Source organism: Moschus berezovskii, chromosome 1, assembly GCF_049115385.1.
Source record: "Moschus berezovskii isolate FMDL1 chromosome 1, NW_MosBer_1.0, whole genome shotgun sequence".
Classification (NCBI taxonomy): Eukaryota; Metazoa; Chordata; class Mammalia; order Artiodactyla; family Moschidae; genus Moschus; species Moschus berezovskii.
Window position 1 is genome coordinate 37,464,147 of NC_142460.1, and position 24,491 is coordinate 37,488,637.

Sequence of the window (24,491 nt, forward strand, 5' to 3'; positions counted from 1 at the left end):
TGCAGGTCAACTGTGGCTTAAACCAGGGGATTCCTCAGCTTTTCATTCTGACACTAGCCTCTTTTAACTTCTCCGGAAAACTTTTTCACCCAGTAGATCAAAACAAAATTAGAGAGTTTTAAAAGACCACTATAAGTAGGAAATCATTAAAATGTTTTTGTTTTTTTTTTTAAAGAAAATAATTCAAGGCTAAGATTTCAACAAACACAGGTTGGTATTATTGCTTGCTTGGGAAAAATTCATTCCTGATGTACACCAGTAAGTATTTGAAAACATATTATCGGAAAATAAAGGATTCTTTTATAAGAAATCACTTATTTTTATTAATTCAATTTAGGCAGCAAACTCTTTGTTGTCTTTAACTTTTATTTTGACTTGGAGAAGACTCTTGAGAGTCCCTTGGACTGCAAGGAGATCCAACCAGTCCATCCTAAAGGAGATCAGTCCTGGGTGTTCATTAGAAGGCCTGATGATAAAGCTGAAACTCCAATACTTTGGCCACCTCACACGAAGAGTTGACTCACTGGAAAAGACTCTGATGCTGGGAGGGACTGGGGGCAGGAGGAGAAGGGGATGACAGAGAATGAGATGGCTGGATGGCATCACTGACTCGATGGACATGAGTTTGGGTAAACTCTGGGAGTTGGTGATGGACAGGGAGGCCTGGGGTGCTGCGATTCATGGGGTTGCAAAGAGTCGGACATGACTGAGTGACTAAACTGAACTGCAACTTGAATGGGTATTTGCAACCCAGAGAAATTTATGGGGCAAAGAAATTGCTGAGAATATAATGACACGACTGAGCGACTTCACTTTCACTTTTCACTTTCATGCATTGGAAAAGGAAATGGCAACCCACTCCAGTGTTCTTGCCTGGAGAATCCCAGGGACGGGGGAGCCTGGTGGGCTTCTGTCTGTGGGGTCACACAGAGACGGACGCAACTGAAGTGACTTAGCAGCAGCAGCAAAGAGATGAAATTTCTTCTGGTCAATTGTGAATCATCTACCAAAAGATTTTCTGCAACTTAGTTGTCTAGGCTACAAAAGCCTGTTGCAGAGTTGGGGGTTTTTCATTTGTTTTTTGTTGCTGTTTCTGCTTTTTTTAATCGAAGGCTTTTTTCCTTCACTTAAAGGTTGTTACATGAAAATAACAAATATTATAGTTTTCCCCAAGCCAAAATATCCTTCACCATTCCCTTAAATCCTGTTGTTGCGGAGAGGGAGGGAAGGCAGGAGAAAACTATCATTCCCTGAATGAATAACAAAAGTTTTCTTGTTCATTCTGTTGTTGTTTAGTCAGCCATAAGTCATGTCCAACTCTTTTGCGATGCCACGGACTGTAGCCCGCCAAGGCTTCTCCCTCCGTGAGATTTCTCAGGCAAGAATACTGACGTGGGTTGACATTTCCTTCTCCGAGGATCTTCTCTACCCAGGGATGGAACCTACATTTCCTGCATTGGCAGGCAGGTTCTTTACCACTTAGCCACCAGGCAAGCTCCTTGTTCATTTAGCCTCCCTCCTAAAAATTATTTCCAACTGATCAAACTGTAAACAACATGGTATATTTTTTGAGGTCAAGGACAATTTTGGCTTAAATTGATGAAGTCAGATGGGACAATATACTCTCTCCTTTCCTTTAATTACACCTTCCTCTTTTTCTGATTCTCTTCCTTCCTTATTTTTCTGATTTTGTCCTCACTTCCTTATTCCCCTCAACTTTTCATCTCTATTGCCTTCCATTCTCTCTTCTTTTCTTTACACTCTTATCTTTTCAAAAGTAACTGTGTTGATTTATAACAGAGTATATGTGGTAAAGTTAATAGACTAGTAGTAAATAAGGTCTAAGAAAGAAGGAACCAAATCGATACAATATACAGGGTCAGTACAATTACTAATATATCTGTTTTAGATTTCCTGGAAACCCATGCCAAAAAGAAAACATTAAGAACCACATAACTTTAATTATGAGATAAGCTGAATAATACCAGTTCCATAGGAAGACAGATTTCTTCTGAACCCTCAAGCCCAAAGGAAACTTTGCACGTATGACCTTAAAATGTAGTAAGGCATTAAAAAGCATGCACTAAGAAAATTTTATAGTAAACATGGAGGTGTATATCGTATACCTCTTATTCAAAGATAGATAAACTGCAATGACTGAGAAAACAGTTACAATTGAATCAAGAATATACTACAAGGGATTAAGATCATTTTATCCAAGATGCTGTCCATAGAGATTACATCTTCCATGATCGAAGTATCACTTCTCTCAGCCATGTTTTTGGTTTTTAGTAGGAGAAACCAGGAGTTTGTCTCTTTGCAAATACCATTAATATGGTAGAGAGGGGCAACCAGACTGACCTTATCAATTTCTCCGTTTCTTAATACAGTAGCTTGTACAAAGGGGTAAATTGATCAGGGGAAGAAAATTTTTTCTATTGACATTTTTTTTTTCCTTTTGTGCATCATGAAATTTTGAGTTGAGATCAGAAAATGTAAAATTAATTAAGCTTACTTGTTTTTTAAGAGCTAACATATGGCTGGGTAAATGCTAGGTGAATTGTTATAAGTATGTTAAATGAATAAGCTATTTCAGTTACAATGTGTCCAGTTCAGTCATGATGCTTATGGAATTGCCCACATGTCCCCATTCTCCTAGTGGGATGCTTTGCCATCCATTGCCTCAAATCCCTTTCATTCACCCTTCACCTGCCTATTAAAATGCTCTCTCCTACCTTCTGGCCTCTTTCCCTCCAATCAAAAGGGAAGGCCCATTCTTCTCCTAAACCATTTTCAGACTAATCCCATCTGGTTCCATTCATCACTTAAACCTTTTGGGGTGTGAAATGAGCTACAGTGCCTGACTGCAGTGTTTGCAACATTTGTTATTATTCTTTACAGCTTTAGTGAGTCCGAAAGCTTAAAACATCCCTACCTAAGCTCCAGCTTCAGGGAGGAATTCTTATCACAGCATACACAGTCTAAGGAGGGAGACAAAAGAGAGGAAACCTACAAGGGGCCTGAAAAGAGAGGCAGAAGATTTAATACGGAGCAAGACGCCTTGGGATAGGCTTCTTTTTCTCTCTAAAATTCCTCTCTGAGTGTATTTTTATGACCTCAAAAATAATAATGGTGGGTTGCATTTATAGGCTTCTTTTCTCACAGAGAATCAGGTTCCCCTGAAGCCAGGGGAGCCCTTTGAGGGTGCACAACATATAAAAATGGTAATAAAGGCTTAGAAATAGGCAGTCAGGAGGCATTACCATGTCATCAAGGTGATGCTATATGGATGCATTTTTATGTGGCACCAAACTGCAGATTTCAAAGTTATGCAAATATGCACAGAGTTATCTAAATCTGCAGAGCTGGGACCTTTTCAGAATTTTTTTTAAAAAATGCAAACTCCAGTTGTAATCTTGACAGAACGCCTCTCTAAAAATGAACAACTAGTTTTCTTGCAAAGAGGAAACTGAGGCAGGGAGTGCCGCAGTTACATGCTTTAATTAAAGAACCGAATATAATATCTTCTCAACAGTTCAATTTCTCAGTTCAGAGATGTTGTTTCTATGAACTATATAGTGACTCAACATATGGTTGCCAACCTTTTATTTTGACAAGAATATTTTAAATGTACCCTTATCATCTCAATCATTTTCTAAAATAAGAAATAGGTTATCATAAACTTCCTCTGCTGCTTATATTTTGTTTATTGTGAATACCAATTGGAAGACATCATGTTTGGTTTGAAAAAGGTGAGTTCAGTTTGGCAGGGTTTGAAATGCAGGTACTCTCTCTCAAATTAAATTCTAATTTTTAATATCCAGCACTGATGCCTGGAAACATTTGTATGAACCAATGGGCTCTATACACCACCGTTAGGTTGCTGATATCAATATTTCCAATAAGAATTAATTATGTGAGTACTTTAGAAGTTTTTTCCAAAAGAATGTTTTACCCAGTTGTTCTGAGTAACCCAAAACAATATACGTGCACCATTAACTGCAGTTTTTTTTCTAATATAAAGTTTGAGGTTGCAAATTTAGAACATAAGCTTAGAATCCAAGCTTTCTGTGTGTCATTTTATCCACATACATGCATAATCTATTTTTCTCAGCAAGCTAGTGAAGACATAACGATGAAACAGTACTTGAGAATCCCAGGTAGAACATTCAGCATTTACTAAATATTCTTCAACCTTAAAGCTTTGCCTCTAGTCTTCCTTTCTACTAGAATGAAATGAAATGAAAGTCACTCAGTCGTGTCCGACTCTTTGCGACTCCATGGATAGTCCATGGAATTCTCAGGCCAGAATACTTGAGTGGGTAGCCTTTCCCTTCTCCAGGGGATCTTCCCAACCCAGGGATCGAACCCAGGTCTCCCGCATTGCAGGCAGATTCTTTGCCAGCTAAGCCACAAGGGAAGCCCTCTTCTAGAATAGGCTTGTGTTAAAAATGTAATTGAAAATCCCACCACAGTGCAATGCCAGTGGTAGGTGTGTGATAAACAGACATTAGATTAAAAACTGATTTATAAATAATTTTCAATATTTTGTTCAATTTCATTATGCTTAGACTTTGCTTTAAATTTCCACAGAAATTAATACATCTCCTCAGGATCTTTCTTTATAAGACAACTAAGCAATAGACTAAAAGCAGCCAGAGACAAAGGAAGCCTTAAATCCACAACCTCAATCCGTATTTTTAATGAATAACTCTTCCTAAATGTTCCCCCGTTTAGTCCCAAGTGCTGTCAAATGAGAAAACTAAACCAATTTAATAACAAGTTGATGTCCTTTATTCAAGGACTTCCCCCAGTGGCTCAGTGATAAAGAATCCACCTGCAGTGCAAGAGACACAGGAGATGCAAGTTGGATCCCTGGGTCAGGAAGATCCTCTGGAGAAGGAAATGGCAACCCACTTCAGTATTCTTGCCTGGAGAATCCCATGGACAGAGGAGCCTGGCAGGATACAGTCCATGGAGTTTCAAAGAGTCAGACATGACTGAGACATTCAAGACAAAATGGCCCAGAGACTGGAGGGGACAATGCCTCGCAGGCAGTGGAGCACTATTCCTGAGGGGTCGGGGCAAGCGTGAGTTTTATAGAACGTCAGAGAGGCAAGGGAGAAACGGTACCACTGGCTAAAAGGCCAAGGCTTTCCTCATGGGCTTACAGGCTGCCAGGTCCTATTTTCTAGGATAAAGTGAGCCAGCTAAGGCAGAAAGCAAAGAATAACTAAAAAGCCTCTTGGTGAAAGTAAAAGAGAAGGGTGCAATTGCACTCCTGGGCATACACACCAAGGAAACCAGAATTGAAAGAGACACATGTACTCCAATGTTCATCACAGCACTGTTTATAATAGCCAGGACATGGAAGCAACCTAGATGTCCATCTGCAGATGAATGGATGAGAAAGCTGTGGTACATATACACAATGGAGTATTACTCAGCCATTAAAAAGAATGCATTTGAATGAGTTCTAATCAGCTGGATGAAACTGGAGCCTATTGTATAGAGTGGAGTAAGCCAGAAAGAAAAAGACCAATACAGTATACTAATGCATATATATGGAATTTAGAAAGATGGTAACGATAGCCCTGTATATGAGTCAGCAAAAGAGACACAGATGTATAGAACAATCTTGTGGACTCTGTTGGAGAGGGTGAGGGTAGGATGATTTGGGAGAATGGCATTGAAACTTATCATATGTGAAACGAATCGCCAGCCCAGGTTCGATGCATGATACAGGATGCTCGGGGCTAGTGTACTGGGATGAACCAGAAGGATGGGATGGGGAGGGAGGTGGGAAGGGGGTTCAAGATGGGGAACACATGTACACCCGGGGCAGATTCATGTCAATGTATGGTAAAACCAATACAATAATGTAAAAAAAATAATTTAAAAAAGAAAGTGAAAGAGAAGGGTGAAAACGTTGGCTTAAAGCTCAACATTCAGAAAACTAAGATCATGGCATCTGGTCCCATCACTTCATGGGAAATAGATGGAAAAACAGTGGAAACAGTGTCAGACTTTTTTTGGGCTCCAAAATCACTGCAGATGCTGATTGCAGCCAGGAAATTAAAAGGCGCTTACTCCTTGGAAGGAAAGTTATGACCAACCTAGATAGTATATTAAAAAGCAGAGACATTACTTTGCCAACCAAGGTCCGTCTAGTCAAGGCTATGGTTTTTCCAGTGGTCATGTATGGATGTGAGAGTTGGACTGTGAAGAAAGCTGATCACCGAAGAATTGATGCTTTGGAACTGTGGTGTTGGAAAAGACTCTTGAGAGGCCCTTGGACTGCAAGGAGATCCAACCAGTCCATTCTAAAGGAGATCAGTCCTGAGTGTTCATTGGAAGGACTGATGTTGAAGTTGAAACTTCAATACTTTGGCCACCTGATGCAAAGAGCTGACTCATTTGAAAAGACTCTGATGCTGGGAAAGATTGGATGCAGGAGAAGAAGGGGACGACAGAGGATGAGATGGTTGGATGGCATCACTGACTCAATGGACATAAAGTTTGGTTAAACTCCAGGAGTTGGTGATGGACAGGGAGGCCTGGTGTGCTGCAGTCCATGAGGTTGCAAAGAGTCAGACATGACTGAGCGACTGAGCTGAGCCAGCTGAACCTGAGTTGGAGGATTATGACAGGTTTTACAGTTTCTTGACAGTGAAGCACTTCCTGTAAGTGCAGGTTGACTTAGATTTAGATTTGTGACATGGACCAGGCCCCTGGGTGATGTTCATTTTGTGGATCCTGATTTATGAATTAATTTATCAGTGCCTTAAACAGATTGCTTAGGTCTGCCCATTTTGTCACAAATGGCAAAATTTTATTATTTTGTATCCATTCCTCTTGTGATGGGCATGTAGGTTGCTTCCGTATTTTGGTTATTGCAAATAATACTGCCGTGAACATTGAGGTGCGTGTATCTTTTTGAGTGTTTTCCTTGTCTTTGGATGTCTTTATTCCTGTTTTCTTTTTTGAGCTATAACAGCTATATTTTATATAAATCTTTAAGAAAGATAATTATTCTTCCCACATGGAAGGAATATATTAAACTTTAGCAATAATAGCAGTAAGACTCATTTTCCCTTTGGTAAATCCATTTTAGATTTTTTTTAAAGGACTGATCATTGATTCAGTTACTTTCATCTGTTTATAAAATGAAAGTGCAAGTGCTAAAGTCTGAGACATTACATAGGAGTTTCCTTGTTCCAGCTTTCTGTTCAGTGGATGAAAGCTACTAGACACTTTCAGTGTCTTTAAGGTATTGTTTCACCTGAAAGAGAGAGGAAACACCCTCTCCTTAGTTCTTTTCCTCTTACTGACCATAACAGCCATGAGTCTTCCTTGGAAACTCCTCTGTGTACAGAGTTAGGAAATGTTCAGCATTGACTATGGTCCAGGGAAGACACTGGACCTTCTTTTGAAGAGGTAGTGGGCAGGTCCATAGTGATATTCCAAAAGATAGGAACCACATCATCTCCCTGCCAGCCAGGAGACAAAAGCAGGCACCAGGATGTCTCTAGCCTAAAGGCATAGTTTATATGAAGATTGAAATCTAGAATAAATAAAAGGCTGCTGCTGCTGCTGCTAAGTCGCTTCAGTCGTGTCCGACTCTGTGCGACTCCATAGACGGCAGCCCACCAAGCTCCGCCGTCCCTGGGATTCTCCAGGCAAGAACACTGGAGTGGGTTGCCAGTTTCTTCTCCAATGCATGAAAGTGAAAAATGACAGTGAATTCGCACAGTTGTGTCCGACTCTTCGCGACCCCATGGACTGAAGCCTACCAAGCTCCTCCGTCCATGGGATTTTCCAGGCAAGAGTACTGCAGTGGGTTGCCACTGCCTTCTGCCAAATAAAAGGCAGGAAAAATATTAAAAAACTCAGAAGCTAATGTTTCCAGCCTAGGGATAATCAGAAATCTTCCATGAAGGTTCACAGTTGACAGAATGGCTATAATAGGCTTTCAAGGACAAGAAAGGCCAGTAACTTAATGTCTTTTGTCACATAAAAGTGTGTAGCCCATTCTGGTTCGCTGGTTGACACTCAGAAGTCCAGGCTACATACTCTGTCTTTTAGAACAGTCACATAACTTCTCACTTTAAATTAAGATGGTTATTAGGCTTTGCACTGAATAAAATATCAAGAACAGAGCGACTAAACACTGAAGATCTCCTTTTTCTACGTTTTTAGACAATGTGCTTGTTTTTAAAAGGTGAATTACACTCAACAGGAAGAAAAGTTTAATAAATTATGGTGCAGCAAGTCTGTGAAGTTGTCATTATAATTGACCATTATGGAAATTTCTGGACAACATAGAAAAACTCAAATGAGAAACTCAGACACTCAATTGATGTATACACTGATGTTAACTCAGATAAATAATATATATGGGCAGGCACATAAGAACTAGAAGTATTATGCAAACATTAAAATGACATTTTATGTCATTGTGAGTAATTCTTCTACAGATCTATACCATCTTTTAAACATTAAAACACTTGACGTTGAATATTAAAATGTTAATCTCTTTGTCAGAAATTTCATAGTTTATTTCAATGTCCACAGCATTAAATTTATGGTGTTTGTGTGTGTGTGTTTATTTTGTTCATGGGTTTTTCCCTAGGACTGGAAACTCATCCATGCCAGCCTTTTTTACTGGAGGTGGACCATTTGTAAAATTAAACATAGCACCTAATGGCAGCTTAATAGTAACACCAAGGTAGGTTACAAAATTTGTTCTTTGATTAAATGTACATGGACCAAATAATAGATTTCAAAGCCATTCAGATTTTGAAGCCATCACATACTGGCCATATAATTTTGAAAGATATTTAACTTTTTGTTATTCAGGTAATCTCAAGCAGTATCTAATCCATCCTATTGGATAACATTACCTACTCCATATATATGGTAAGATGGTCAAATGAAGTATTGTAGTGTAACTAAATAGCACACAGAGATTCAAAAAGTTTTACTTCCATATCCTTTTTATCCCTACTCTTGGATTTAAAAAAAGTAAATGCCTTAGAAATAAATTGTGAGAGTTGAGATAAATAGGTACATGTTGATCAGACTAAAAAGAGTGATGCCATTATGTATCATCAAAAGATAAGAAAGAAGAACAAAAGTCATGGCATTCTTTTTCCTAGCAAATGCATTCATGCTCAGTTGCTTCAGTTGTGTCAAACTCTTTGTGATCCTATGGATTATAGCCTACAGGCTATTCTGCCCATGGGATTTTCAAGGCAAGAACACAGGAGTGGATTGCCAGAAGAGTTCCTTACCACTAGAGCAACCTGGGAAGCCCCTTCCTAGCAAACAGAACATGGATATTAAGTGAAGGAATCCACACTCTAAGTTGTGTCTGCATTTCTGTTTTACTCTTTAAAATTAGGTTTGCTTTTACTCATGTTTTAAAAGCAGCATCTTTTCTGTATTCAAATATCTGTTTTAGCTTAAATTATGTCATTTTTTCTGTTCGGGCATTAATGATAACTTCAGTTGAAATTGGCTTCAAATTTTACAGCTCCATTAAAGGCCAGCTTGGGGGTGGGTGCAAAAAGTAACTTTAAGAAAAGACTATAACTACAAGAATTTAAGATATTATTGCTGGTACATTAGGTTATAGTTTTTGGTTTAACATATTAAATGGTGAAAAGTTAAATTATATAATTATTCAGCTATTCATGAAAAGTTGCCATTTCTGTAAGTTCAACCAGTAAAACAAATTATTAAAGGAGTAGTTTTAGTACCAAAGTACTTTGCGGTTGAATATTTTATATGAATGCTTGCAGAGCCTTAGCTGATATTATTAATCTCATCGGGGTGAAGCAAAGAATCTGCAAGATCTCCTTTCATAGATTTCCTTTTTATAAGGCATGTCTAAATTTACATTACCATTACAGATGTTGAGCAGCTTGTATGTTGAGAATGCCTCTCATTTATATTTTACAAACATTTAAGGATGAGTTAGGAAAAAAGGGAAAAGTATTAAATATTTTCATATTAATTATATGCATGTTTAAAATAAGAACTAGGTTATTCCATGCTTATCAACAAAATGCCAGTATCATTGTACATTGATGTCTCTATTGTATGTAGGTTTGTGTTATTTGAAAGAGATAACATTTATAGACAGAGATACTTGAAACTTTCAGTATATCAATAAGCCAGGACATTCTTAATCTCTTTCTTGATTAGCCACATATACTAGGCTAGCAGGAAATCAGATATATTTTCACTTAGTTAATTTATTAATATATTTATTTATTTATTTATTGAAGAGACAGGTTTATTGCCCCATGTAATGTGGTGTTTTGAAAATGCTCTTTCACTAGTGGTCATAATAAAAAAATAAGAAAAGAAAGAAGATATCTAGGAGGATGATTCTTCTACCTACGGAAGCAACTTGACCTGATATAACGGGAAATGTAGAATTGCGCTACTTCCAGTACTGGGCTTCCTTTTTCTTTGCCTGGTAGTCCTAGATATAAGCAAATTTTGATTTTATACATGTTGGTTGAGAATGTGTTCTAGATACAGGATATAGAGTGCTTATCAACACTTTGCCCCTCAGTTGCTCAATCATGTCCAACTCTTTGCGACCCCATGGACTGTAGCCTGCCAGGCTCCCCTGTCCAGGCAAGAATGGAATTTTCCAGGCAAGAAAACTGGAATGGGTTGCTATTTTCTACTCCAGGGAATCTTCCTGACCTAGGGATCGAAACTGCATCTTCTGCGTCTCAATTACATTCTGCATCTCAATTAAACATTAGAAAGCTACAGTGGGTATTTCCAGCTCATATAAAAGTACTTCTCCTCTCTAAGGGACATCATTGTGGAAAATATCCTAAAAACTGCTTATCTCCTAACTATGGACTATTGAGTCCATGGAATGCTCTAGGCCAGAATACTGGAGTGGGTAGCCTTTCCCTTCTCCAGGGTATCTTCCTAACCCAGGGATCGAACCCAGGTCTCACGCATTGCAGGCGGATTCTTTACCAACTGAGGTATCAGGGAAGCCATATAGAAACATCTATATCTATATAGATATACCTACATGAATGTTACTTATTAATAAAATATACATTTCCTTATATTTCAATTGAATATGTCTACTCTAAAGAATTTGTCCATTAGACAACATGAATGCCTGTGATCAAATACTCACCATGTATGTTCCAGAAACATTGAATTGCTCTGATTGTGCTTATTATCTCACATGGATCTTGGGTCATGTTTTGTGTTTTTTGATTTGGTCTTTTCTAAAATTTCAAGCATCTAAACAACGTGCACAAGAGATGGTGTTAAATATTTAAATAGAAAATGTTAAAATTGTATGCATATGTGTGTTTTAATATAAGTGATAGCTACATAGCTGCATCAGGAAAAAGTGTTGGCAAGTTCTTTAATTCCTTGTATTATACTGATCTCTAGTGGTTGGTAAGTATAACATTTTAAAACAATTTTTCTTTTAATTTCTTTAAACGAGAATGCTTGGCTTTGAAAAAAAATCGGTGTCCAAATATTTAAACAGGTAGTGAGTTTTTAATTATTTATGCCTGCACTTTATGTGCCTGTTTACATGTCTGTCTCCTTTGAAGGTAGGACTTATGATTTATTCATCATTGAATTCCCTGAATAAGTACACAGCCTCACACACAGTGTTGGGCACCCAAGGCATATTCTGTATTATAGAATGATGAAATCCAAGGTTGATTCACAGAAGCTAACAGTAGGCATGGTTTATGGACTACTCATTCTGCATAATTCACAATAGTAATTCCACTGCAAATATTTATTTCTCACAAAACTCCAATAAGGTACTATGCCCCAATTAATGGATACTAAAACAGCCTCGGGAATATTGAGCAACTTATCTAAAATCACCTGCGTTGTGGAGTTAAAGGTTCAAACTCACCTTTATTTGCCTTTCAATTGAAGATTTTCTGCTGTGCATTTCAACCTCCCTACATTTTGAGTATGACATATTTAACAGCCCATTTTACTAAAGAGAAAAAATAGGATAACCTATAATGCTATGTTTTGTTTGAAATGTTATGTGCACCATTTTTAAAATATAGTTGCTCTTCTATTACAGCCAGCAGTGCTTAGAGGATTCACTAATTCTGCTACAATGTAACTATAGATGTAAGTAAATATTTCCTCTTGTTCTCCTTCAAGCCTTCAGTTTAATGTCCTGGAGTCGTTGTCACCTTAAATTATTTTGTAGTGGCCCATTCAATTTTCAGGATCAGAGGAAATTCACCGAAATTAACTAGAGGCTCTTACTTCAATCATCTTAATAGCATGTGGGAAAAAACTGGTGACGCGAGAAGTCAGCCCGAAGATTGTCGGAGGAAATGACTCCAGAGAAGGAGCCTGGCCTTGGGTCGTTGCTCTGTATTTCAACGATCAACAGGTCTGCGGAGCTTCTCTGGTGAGCAGGGATTGGCTCGTGTCGGCCGCCCACTGCGTGTACGGGTGAGTGTGACGTCACTTCCCCAACGAGGTGACCCTGGCAGACCCTGTGCATCCCATTTCAGGCAGCCTCCCCAAATCCTCCCAGCAGGGAAACGTCCCCACTGTTTATAACACTATAAACTGTCCAGTAATTGAATAGGTGGAAATTTCAATTTTTATGTATGTCGGAAACATAACACTTGATGTAAGAATCAAATGAAAATGAGTCTTAATTGTACTTTATTTTTATACATGACTTTCATGGGAAAATTACTGGACAGTTCATACATGTTATACATGACTTTCATGGGAAAATTACTAGTAATCCCATGAAAATTACTGTCCAGTAATACATAAAAATGGAAATTTCCACCTATTCACAAGGTAAGCATTTTTAAAGGTATAAAATGAGCTTTTACTATATAACTTGTGCTGGTCATCAGTCATTTAGGACAATATTTATTGTTATTAAGTCATCAGTGTCAAAAAAAAAAGTATCAGTAGATCTCCAGTTACAAATTAAAGTGTGCTCTTTGAAATTCATATGTAAGCACCTTGCTGTGAATTAGCATAAAAAGGTTTCTTTAGTTCTCAAGTCAGATCTGTTTTGATGGTGGTGCTGCTGCTGAGTCGCTTCAGTCCTCTCCCACTCTGTGTGACACTATGGATTGCATCCCGCCAGGATCTTCTGTCCGTGGGATTCCCCAGACAAGAATGCTGGAGTAGGTTGCCATTCCCTCCTCCAGGGAATCTTCCCAACGCAGGGACTGAACCCAGGTCTCCTGCATTGCAGGCAGATTCTTAACCGCTAAGTCACCACGGAAGCCCTTTTGATGCGAGCGGTAACTAAAACTTAGAACTAAGAATCGACCATGTCTAATGCTCTTCTTGTAGTATGATTTGACAAAGTACATGTGGATTTCTAGAATTTGTCTTCTCCCTCTAGAGCAGCCATCCTTAGAGCAGTGCCACAGGAGAAAGTGGATGGAGGAGGTAGAAAATAAACATCAATATTCCTGGGTCCAAGAATGTGTTAATTTCTTCATCTGCCTGAAAGATGTCACCTCTTTTTGTAATTATACTCCAACATTTCTGAATTAGGTCAGAAAAAGGTAGCTTCCTCATAGATTCATAAGCCCTGACAAGAGTGATTTCCTGCCCTGGATTGAGTAGAAGAGGCCTCCAGGAAATGACCTTAACTGTGAGGGTTAGAATGAGCCTCAAACATCCAAAATCTCTTAAGTGAAAAAAGCACCGTGTGTGTGCAGAATGGAAGAGGCAACTGTCCTTAATCAGGTTAAAAGACTAACTTTGTACAAACACAGACACTGAAAGTTCTTGGATGAAGGGAGATAAACTGTCAACCACAAAGGCAGTCAGAATTGTTTGGGAGACAGGTAGGGCCAGGGAGAATGAGTATTAACGAACTTAGCCTAATGTGAAATACCCATCATACCAGAATGAGTGCAAACTCACACCGAGAATGCTGGGAGTCTAGAAGTGAGGACCCTGATTTGTAGTTTGGCCAGTTACCTGGGCTTCAAGAGGACTCTCCAAGGTACTGTTGGTCAGCTTCTAAAGTTCTCAGAGTCTGTGCATTACACTCTGTGTCTGGGTGACAATACTACAGCCTCTCCCATATCTAAACTGCTCCTTGACATTGCTGCTTCTTGATAACTCTGTTTTAATCTTTTTTTCCCTACCATATCATAAAAAACAACATCTATAGCAGTCAATTTTCCCACTCCCTGCTAAACAGGACTTCAACCTTTACCTGCACATACTCTATGCACTGGGCATGTCCAAAGGGTAACCTCTATCCTAACTATGTTACAGGTAAAAGGTATCTTTAGCTAGAAATTCAATGTTTTCTGCTGCACCATGGGTAGGTCTTAGTAAGACCTACTATATTAACCTCCTGTATTAACGTCAGATTTGGTAAATTCATCCATTCAATGTTCTTGCAGAACATATGTTTTCTAAATGTGAACCAGGCTTGCAGTGACGTTAATGACATCTTTTAATTATCTACTTTACAGATGTACTTATTATCGGTTAGGGATACCAATAGCATCTTTTCAAACCACGAATACATGAAGGAAATGGAAACACATTTTCATCTAATATAAACACATGTTCAGTCATACAGGACATAAAGTAACTTTTCACACGGTTTTAAATCTCAACAAAGGCAAGCAAGTGTAAGCTGTAGTAGAATTGTGATGGTTCAGACTTCTCCTCAGCAACGTGCTTTGTACACACTCTCCTCAGCCCCTCAGTGGTACTATATCTCATTCTTTTTCAGTTGCCAGGAGTTTTCTTGCTTTCTTATTTATGTCTCTAACCAAGAAAGTTTCTGATATTATTTCAGAGAGTTTTATACAAAAAAAATATTCTTACAAATATGCTAATACTGCCTTTGATTTTTAAAACTCTACTTATACAGTGAAAAGTTTAATTTCCTAATAAAAAGGAGAACCCAAATCAAGAAACTTACTGAAACCTTACCATACAAATAACCTGTGCCTGTGTGCACATTAAGTCACTTCAGTCATATCCGACTGTAGTCCCCTAGGCTCCTGGAATGGATTGTCATGCCCTTCTCCTGTGGATCTTCTTGACCCAGGAATCAAACACTGATCTCTTATGTCTCTTGCATTGGCGGCAGGTTGGGGTGGGCGGTTCTTTACCACTAGGGCCACCTGGGAAGCCCCACACAAATTACCTGTGTTTGTACTGTGTGCTAAGTCACTTCAGTCATGTCTAACTCTGTGCAGCCCTATGGACTGTAGCCCTTTCGGCGCCTCTGTCCATGGGATTCTCCAGGCAAGAATACTGAAGTGGGTCGCAATGCCCTTCTCCAGAGGATCCTTCCGACCCAGGGATCGAACCCACATTTCTTATGTATCCTGCATTGGCAGGCGGGTTCTTTACCACTAGAGCCACCTGGGAAGCTAGTGACCTGATCTGACCTGACCTCGATGTAAATCTGCTCCAGGAGTTTCCACCTGTGGAGAGTTAAATGGTCTAATTGGACAGTTCTTCTCTGTCTACATTTGTCTGTTTTCACCTCCTTTCCCATCCCTCAGCTTCGGTATTCCTGGATGTCACTAAACTTCCCTCTGCTTGTTCCATCTCTCCTTTACTGTTTGTGTCTGTTTTTATTTTCCAACCTTAAAAGAGAAATTTGGAAAGTATGAGCCAACTTTGCTGTGATTTAAAGACAAGGAGGGAGTTGGTGATGGACAGGGAGGCCTGGCATGCTGCGATTCATGGGGTCGCAAAGAGTCGGACACGACTGAGCGACTGAACTGAATTGAACTGAACTGAAAGATAAGAAAGGTTGACTTCAAATCAGAGAATAGGATTTTGGTCCTACTTATGGTACTGACTAAAGGGGAAGCCCCCTTGTGGCTAACATGGTAAAGAGTCTGCCCGCAATGCAGGAGACCCAGGTTTGATTCCTGGGTTGGGAAGATCCCCTGGAAAAGGAAATGGCAACCCACTCCATTAATCTTGCCTGGAAAATCCCATGGATGTAGGAGCCTGGAAGGTACAGTTCATGGACTCACAAAGAGTTGGACACAACTGAGAGACTTCACTTTCCCTTTCACTTTTTCATGACACTAACTTTGTGTGACTTCGAATCTGTGGGTTTCAGGATCTCATCTGTAGAGTGTCCACAGAATATCTATCTCCTAGGGTGATTGCCAGGGCAAAATTAAGATGCTGCAATGCTTTTGTGAATTAGAGAAATGTGCAATAAAATTTTTATTATTCCTGTTCAGGAAATATCCATGGAAGAACACTCTAAGTCTTACCCATGAGATATTCAGCACATTTATTTTCTAATATTTTTATATTGATATAATTTCAGACATGCCCCCCAAATTGCAAATAACAGTACAGAGAACTCCTATGTACCTTCACTGACATTTACCATTTGTTTCCATTTTATGCTATGAGAACTTTCTCATCATTCTTTCATTCCCTCCACTTTGGAGAAATATTTGTTTTCTGAATCATTTGACAGTGGATTAGACATGTGCCTCTTTGCACTGTGTTCTTTGTTATTTGTTTTGTAAACTAAGAACATTTTCCTACATAATCACAGAAAATCATGGAAATTAACATGCGTGCAATACAATTATCTAATTAATTAATACAGTATATATTTATTTTTGTCAATTGTCCCAAATATGTTTTTAGAACATGTGTAGCTTGTATGTTTTCCACCCAAGAACCAATTAAGAATAATGCACTCAATTTGGTTGCCATGTCTCTTTCATCTTTAATCTAAAACAGCCTTTCTCTCAGCCTTACTATCTTTGTCTTTCTCAGCCTTTTTTTCTTGTCTTTGATATCTTTTTAATACAAGCAAGTTATTTTATAGAAAGTTCTTATATTTTGAGAAACACTTCAAACTTTCTCCCTTGTTGGTCTTGATATATCCCCATTGTTTGAGAACTTCCTTACTTTCTGGCAAAATAAAATGTTCCAGGTTCATCTTGTACTTTCCCTGCCCTTGCCCTCAAATTAAGCTTTATATAAGAAACCCCAAATCCATTCATCAGTTTTAGTTCCTTCTACATTTAAAAAATAATATCATCCACAGCCCTACAGCTGCTGGCATGCCCTGCTTCTAGATGCTCTCAGTGGGCATAGCTCTATAAATATGAACTAAAAATGAAACAATTCAAATAAAACACAATAGAATACATTTTAGTCTTTTCTTCTTCCATATTTGTAACTCATCTCCAATTATGAGAACACTTATTTATGCTATCTACAAAATAACTATGGATTTGCTCAAGCTTAGAATGGAAAATTAGTTTGAAAATTGTAAACCATAGCACTGTCTAAAGCAACCAGAGTTTAGTATTGCTTTCATTTTCTCCCACTGACATATGCAAAATGCCTAATCTTAAGTGTCCAATTTGATTAGTTTTGAAAATGCATATGTCTGTGTGACTACACTCTCATCAAGACATAAAACATTTCCACCACCTGGAAATCCCTCCCTTACCCCTTCCCAGTCATCACCATCCTTGAAGTAGACTCCAGAAGGGACCACTGTTCAGTCTGGGTGGGTCACTCATTTATAATTTACAGTATGGATCACATCTATTGAATAGATACCTATCCATGATAAAATTCCTGGAGGAGGAAATGCAACCCACTCCAATATTTTTCTGGGAAAATCCCATGAACAGAGGAGCCTGGTGGGCTACAGTCAGCGGGGTCACAAAGAGCTGGACACAATTGAGCGACTGAGCACAATAATGAAATTATCATTGACAAGATTTGCTCTTCAGAGAAGATCAAATGCACCATATGGATTACCTCATTTCTCATTAAAACAATTTATTGAAACAGGTGTTAACATTTCTGAAATAGATGATTTCATAACCAGGTGTTTTGGTGTATGACAAGAAATGCACACTACTATTTGTACTTTATTTAGTACTAAATTAATTTAACTTATAGTGATAATAAAACCAACTTTTTAAACAGTATTGACTGCAGTGAGCGATCGTCATTCAGTCGTGTCCGACTCTTTGTGACCCCATGGACTGGAGCCTGCCAGGCTCCTCTGTCCATGGAAATCTCCTGGCAAGAATACTGGAGTGGGTTGCCATTTCCTTCTTCAGAGGAACTTCCCGACCCAGGGATTGAACTCACGTCTCCTGGATTGTAGGCAGATTCTTTACCATCTGAGCCACCAACATTAATTAATTAATTGATACTGCAATTACAGTTTAAAATTTGGATTCTTTTTAATGCCTCAGCCAGATAGATCTAGGACACAGACTCTACCCAAATATACTGTTTTAAAAATTATTTCATTTCTACTTGCTGCTGCTGCTGCTAAGTCACTTCAGTCGTGTCCGACTCTGTGTGACCCCAGAGACAGCAGCCCACCAGGCTCTCCCGTCCCTGGGATTCTCCAAGCAAGAACACTGGATTGGGTTGCCATTTCCTTCTCCAATGCATGAGAGTAAAAAGTGAAAGTGAAGTCGCTCATTTATACTTAAACATACTCTAAAAAAATATTGTGGGTTTCAGTTCAGTTCAGTTCAGTCGCTCAGTCGTGTCCGACTCTTTGCGACCCCATGAATCACAGCACGCCAGGCCTCCCCGTCCAACACCAAATCCCGGAGTTCACTCAAACTCATGTCCATCAAGTCGGTGATGTCATCCAGACATCTCATTCTCTGTCGTCCCCTTCTCCTCCTGCCCCCAATCCTTCCCAGCATCAGACTCTTTTCCAGTGAGTCAGCTCGTCGCATGAGGTGGCCAAAGTATTGGAGTTTCAGCTTTAGCAATAGTCCTTCCAATGAACACCCAGGATTGATCTCCTTTAGAATGGACTGGTTGGATCTCCTTGCAGTCCAAGGGACTCTCAAGAGTCTTCTCCAGCACCACAGTTCAAAAGCATCAATTCTTCGGCGCTTTTTTTGGGCTCCAAAATCACTGCGGATGCTGATTGCAGCCATGAAATTAAAAGACGCTTACTCCTTGAAAGGAAAGTTATGACCAACCTAGATAGTATATTAAAAAGCAGAGACATTACTTTGCCAACAAAGGTCCGTCTAGTCAAGGCTATGGTTTTTCCAGTGGTCATGTATGGATTGTGGGTTTAGTTTCTCTATTCTTATGGTTTTAGGAGATCAGCTAATAATAAATTATCTCCTTCAGGTTGCAGAAATCCTGTAACACTTTTTCAAGATTTTAGTAATTTTTACAGATCAAAAAAATGAAGAGTATTTTCCTAAGCCTGTAGAGATTTCAAGATTAGCGACTTATTGGGTTTTGGTTATGGCATGGATCTTGACTCCTTTTCTAAGAGATACCAATTTCCAATCTGGTGTCATCTACTTAAAGTCACCTTTGGCCCATATCATATAACTCATTTCCTTGATGGTATTCTATCCGCACTACTTTTAATAACATACTTTTATTAATAGGTAAGTTATTATTATTATTAGTCCACTCAGAAGTTTCATTTCCTAAAAGTTTCAGCGTCTGATCTCTGAAGCTACTTCTACTTTGAGAACGAATTCTTCATCTTGGATGGCATTACAGTGTGCTCTCTTCCCCTGTTTATTTTGTGTAATCATGTGTGCTGATATGGCTTGATCTGCAACTCCTCTCTCTACCTGGCTGATATGTGTAACCGCTGGCTGTGCTCAATCTTTCTGACTCCTGGATTGCCTCTTGATTTTCATACATGCCTTCAGTCAGTGAGCACTCACCGTTTTTTGTTCTGCTTTTGGCTTCACTGAGTCTTCATTGAGGTGTGTGAGTTCTCTATTGTGGCCCACAGGTTATTTTTGGGCTCCTACTTCCCTGACCAGGGGTGTAACTTGTGTCTTCTGCATTGGAAGGAAGATTCTTAACCCCTGGACCATTAGGGAAGTCCCAGTGAACACTTGCCTTGTGCCAAGCACTGTTCTAAGTTTTAGGGATAATAATGTTCTACAGACCAACAAAGTTTTTGCTTAAATGATGCTTACATTACAGGCTAGGGCAGAAAACAGAAACACTGAGAAGCCTCGCTACCACTGTTAATTAGGAAGTGATTGATGGTGGGATGGAACAATATATGAGATGTAAACAAGACAATATCCTATGCCCTGGTGAGGACTCAGTTGGCTGTGATAAGTGGGATATGAGACTGTTTGGAAGGCGTAAGAGTGATCTTGTCCAGTCAGGTATCTGTATAGAGATTCTACTGCTGAGGGGAGCAAGGGTAAATTTGGGGGAACCAGTCAGAAAGAAACAATGGTGGCTCTAAGATTATGTTAGAAGAAGCTACACAAATGTCTGGATCTTATTAATATGTTCAGATGCTGAGAGTCATCTAAAGTTGCTGCTGCTGCTGCTGCTAAGGCGCTTCAGTTGTGTCCGACTCTGTGCGACCCCATAGACAGCAGCCCACAAGTCTCCCCCATCCCTGGGATTCTCCAGGCAAGAACACTGGAGTGGGTTGCCATTTCCTTCTCCAATGCATGAAAGGAAAAGTGAAAGTGAAGTCGCTCAGTCGTGTCTGACTCCTAGCGACCCCATGGACTGCAGCCTACCAGGCTCCTCTGTCCATGGGATTTTCCAGGCAAGAGTACTGGAGTGGGGTGCCATTGCCTTCTCCCTAAAGTTGCTAGTGATCAGAGAAAGTGAAGAGGAACTAAAGAACTTCTTGGTAAAGGTGAAAGAGGAGAAGCTGGCTTGAAACTCAACATTAAAAAAAACTAAGATCATGGCATCCAGTCCCATCACTTCATGGTAAATAAAAAGGAAAAAACTAGAAGCAGCAACAGATTTTATTTTCTTGGGCTCCAAAATCACTGCAGACAGTGAGTGCAGCCGCAAAATTAAAAGATGCTTGCTCCTTGGATAGAAAACTACGACTAACCTAGACAACATTTTAAAATGCAGAGACATCACTCTTGAGAGTTCCTCAGACCGCAAAGAGATCAAACCAGTCAGTCCAAAAGGAAGTCAACTGTGAATATTCATTGGAAGGACTGATGCTGAAACTGAAGCTCCAATAATTTGGCCACCTGATGGGAAAAGTCAACTCATTAGAAAAGACCTCTGATGCTGGGAAAAGTGAAGTCACTCAGTCATGTCTGACTCTTTTTGACCATGGGATTTTCCAGGCAAGAATACTGGAGTGGGTTGCCATTTCCTTCTCCAGGAGATCTTCCTGACCCAGGGATCGAACCTGGGTCTCCCACATTGCACGTCTGAGCCACCATCAGATGGTGGGGAAGAATGAAGGCAAAAGGAGATGTGGGCGACAGAGGATGAGATGGTTGGCTAGCATCACCAACTTAATGAATATGAATTTGAGCAGACTCTGGAAGTAGTGAAGGTCAGGGTAACCTAGCGTGCTGCAGTTAAAAGGGTTGAAAAGAGAGTCGGACGTGGCTTAGTGACCAAACTACAACAACAGATAGATAAGGAGAAGAATAAAGGGTTTGTCTTTAAGCAATAAGATGAGAGTTGATATCATTTATTGAGATGATGAAAATAAGAAGGAACAGGATTGGAAAGGGAATAAAATTCAGATGTTTTGTGTATTAAATTTGAAACTTCCTTCCAGAATCCAGGCTTCCCAGGTGGTGCTAGTGGTAAAGAACCTGCCTGCCAATGCAAGAGACTCAAGAGACATGGGTATTTCTGGTATTTAAAGTCATGGCATTGGATAAGATCATCATTGAAACTAATGTTAATGAAGAAAAGAAGGCAGAAAGCAAATTCTAGAGTATTCTAATATCTAAATTTTTGAGAAGAAAAGAGCTGGGAAAGAAACTGAGGAAGAGTAAAGAGTGAAATGAGAGGGAAATCACAAATCCGTGGATAGTCCTGGGAATCAAGTGAAGAAAGGCTCTCAAAGATGATTTCTTAAGTTTCCAGATGTAATCCTTGCTGTTGTTCAGTTGCTAAGTCATGTCTGACTCTTTGCGATCCCATGGACTATAGCCTGCCAGGCTCCTCTGTCCATGGGATTCTCCAGGCAAGAATACTGGCAGAGGTTGCTATTTCCTTCTCCAAGGGATCTTCCTGACCTAGGGACTGAACCCACATCTTCCGCATTGCAGGTATATTCTTTAACACAAAGCCACCTGGGAAGCCCAGAAGTAATCCACCAGATCAAATAGTGCTGAGGATTGTTTGGCTTAGTCCTGGTTCCTTGTATTTATTTGTCTTTTCACACTTAAACACATAGATGCATAACTTTATTTTAAAAACATACTTTTACTTAATAGATGAAATAAAAATTCCCATATGTATGAAACGCTTTCCTATTCATGAGAAAGGATAATACTGGAACATATCCTTCCTCTCAACCCTCCTTTACAATACATCTGCCATTTTACATACTTGGCTTTTTTCCTTTTGAATTTCTTTCTGGCCTCATGCCCTTTTGTGAACAATGTGTTTTATTAACTAGAATAATTATTGTGATTACTATATGATGCTCAAATTGTTAAAGCTAACCAGTGTTATCCCATTTAATCTGGCTCCTTTGTTCTTTTAAAATTACCTCTGATACTCTTGAAAACTTTCTTGCTCTCTGACAACAGTAGCACATTTCAGTGGCATTCCAATTCTTTCTTGCCTTTGAAAATTGAAGTTGGCTATTCCATTAGGAATTCTATTCCATTCATGGAGAATGATAATAGAGACTAAAAGTTCTATAAACATATGGATGGGTTGGCAGTGGGCAAACGTGCAGAGGTTGCTTTATGCCACCATTAGTAATGGGAGAATATTGAAAAATTTAGTTTATAGTATGGGTTCCCATTGATCTTTTTTCCTTTAGCATATTGTGTTGCTCTATGATACTTATCTTACCATATTTACTTCCTACCACAATGAAAATCCCATTTACAAATGGACATTCTTTTTTTTTAAGGATTTTTAGAGATCAGATAACTATTTATATTTACTTTTGACCATGTCAAGTGGCATATGGGATCTTAGTTCCCCAACCAGGGATAGAACCCATGCCCCCTGCAGTGGAAGTGCAGATCCCTAACCACTGGACCACCAGCAATGTCCCCTGGTCATTCTTATGTTTAGATTAGTGAAGTTATTTACATCCCAGGACAGAGCAACAAACAGTGGACAATATTAGGTCATCCCACCCAGGGCAGCATCTATGGAGTGCCTACTATATGCCATGAGGTGCACAGTCTTTGAAGTTGCAGATGTCAGGAATACACACCTTTCTATTTCATTTCAACCTATGCCTTTGTTTCCCTTGCTCCTGAGAAAAACAGTTTGCTTGAACAAAGCAGATAAATATGAAATGTAGCCCACTTGCCCTAACTAAAAATACCCTATTTCTGCCACCTTTAGCCTCTGCTGGATTGGGTCTGCCTGTCCAGTGGGGTTATATACTATTCCCATCCCAACCTGTCTTCTGTCCTGTAACTTTTCTTTGCTGTATGAGATTACAGATGCTTTGAAACAAATAATTTTTGAAGCATAACAAGTCCCCTTTCTTCATCTGCAGTGATTTCTCTGAAGATTTTCTTCCCCCATCTGTTGGCTCTGGATGAATGGAAAAGCTAGGAAGGATTCGTATTGCTCAATATACCAATAGTAATTACAAAGTATGTATTCTTGACTCCTTTGCCAACCTTCTAAATTAGAATTTCTAGAGATAGAATGTAGGAATTTGAATTTTTAGCAAATTTCTCCATTCATTCATAAGATTTATGTACTGTTGGCTATGACTTCCATATTCCCAAGTCTTTGTGCTCAGAAAAAAGGGTGTAGTCATTTTACTGTGTTTGCGCTAGTGTGGGGCTCATGCTGGGGGAAGTTAATTACACAGACACGGAAAGTTATCAGAAAGGACATGAGAGAGAAGTGCAAATGACACATGTTGGAGAGATATTTCTTATCCTCAGTGCTGCTTACAGATGGTGGAAAAATAAAAACATGGAAGAGAGGCTCTGTTCATTGCAGCACAATAATAATTTCAGAAATCATTAAGAATTATGTCAGAATAACATTGCTGTAAGCCACATTAGACCAGAAGATTAAAGCATGCATGTTTAATCTTAATAGTTTGTTGTGTGTGTTGCCTTTCTATTTGAAATACCAAAATAATGAGAGAAAATTGTGATTACTAAACTTTGCATTACCTACAAGTTCTCTCATATCAGTGTTATGTCAGTAGTTCTCAGATAAAGTACAGGACATATAAAAGAGGTAATCTGGGAATTTAACTACAAAACTGCATTTTATCCGAGCTGCCTTGTTTTATCGATTTAAATTGATAGCAGCCATGAAATTAAAAGACGCTTGCTCCTTGGAAGGAAAGTTATGACCAACCTTGATAGTATATTAAAAAGCAGAGACATTACTTTGCCAACCAAGGTCCGTCTAGTCAAGGCAATGGTTTTTCCCGTGGTCATGTATGGATGTGAGAGTTGGACTGTGAAGAAAGCTGATCGCCGAAGAATCGATGCTTTTGAACTGTGGTGTTGGAGAAAACTCTT

General features: G+C 39.2%; 1 protein-coding gene across 2 annotated transcripts in view; it reads left to right on the forward strand.

Annotated features, from left to right (window-relative positions):
- Positions 1–24,491, forward strand: part of TMPRSS15 (transmembrane serine protease 15) — a 140,973-nt gene that overhangs the window by 99,131 nt on the left and 17,351 nt on the right. For both annotated transcript variants that reach the window (XM_055417759.2, XM_088837087.1), the window contains 3 exons: positions 8,633–8,728; positions 12,110–12,159; positions 12,318–12,492. In XM_055417759.2, the coding sequence (XP_055273734.2) occupies positions 8,633–8,728; positions 12,110–12,159; positions 12,318–12,492 (321 nt within the window). The remainder of the gene's footprint in view (positions 1–8,632; positions 8,729–12,109; positions 12,160–12,317; positions 12,493–24,491) is intronic.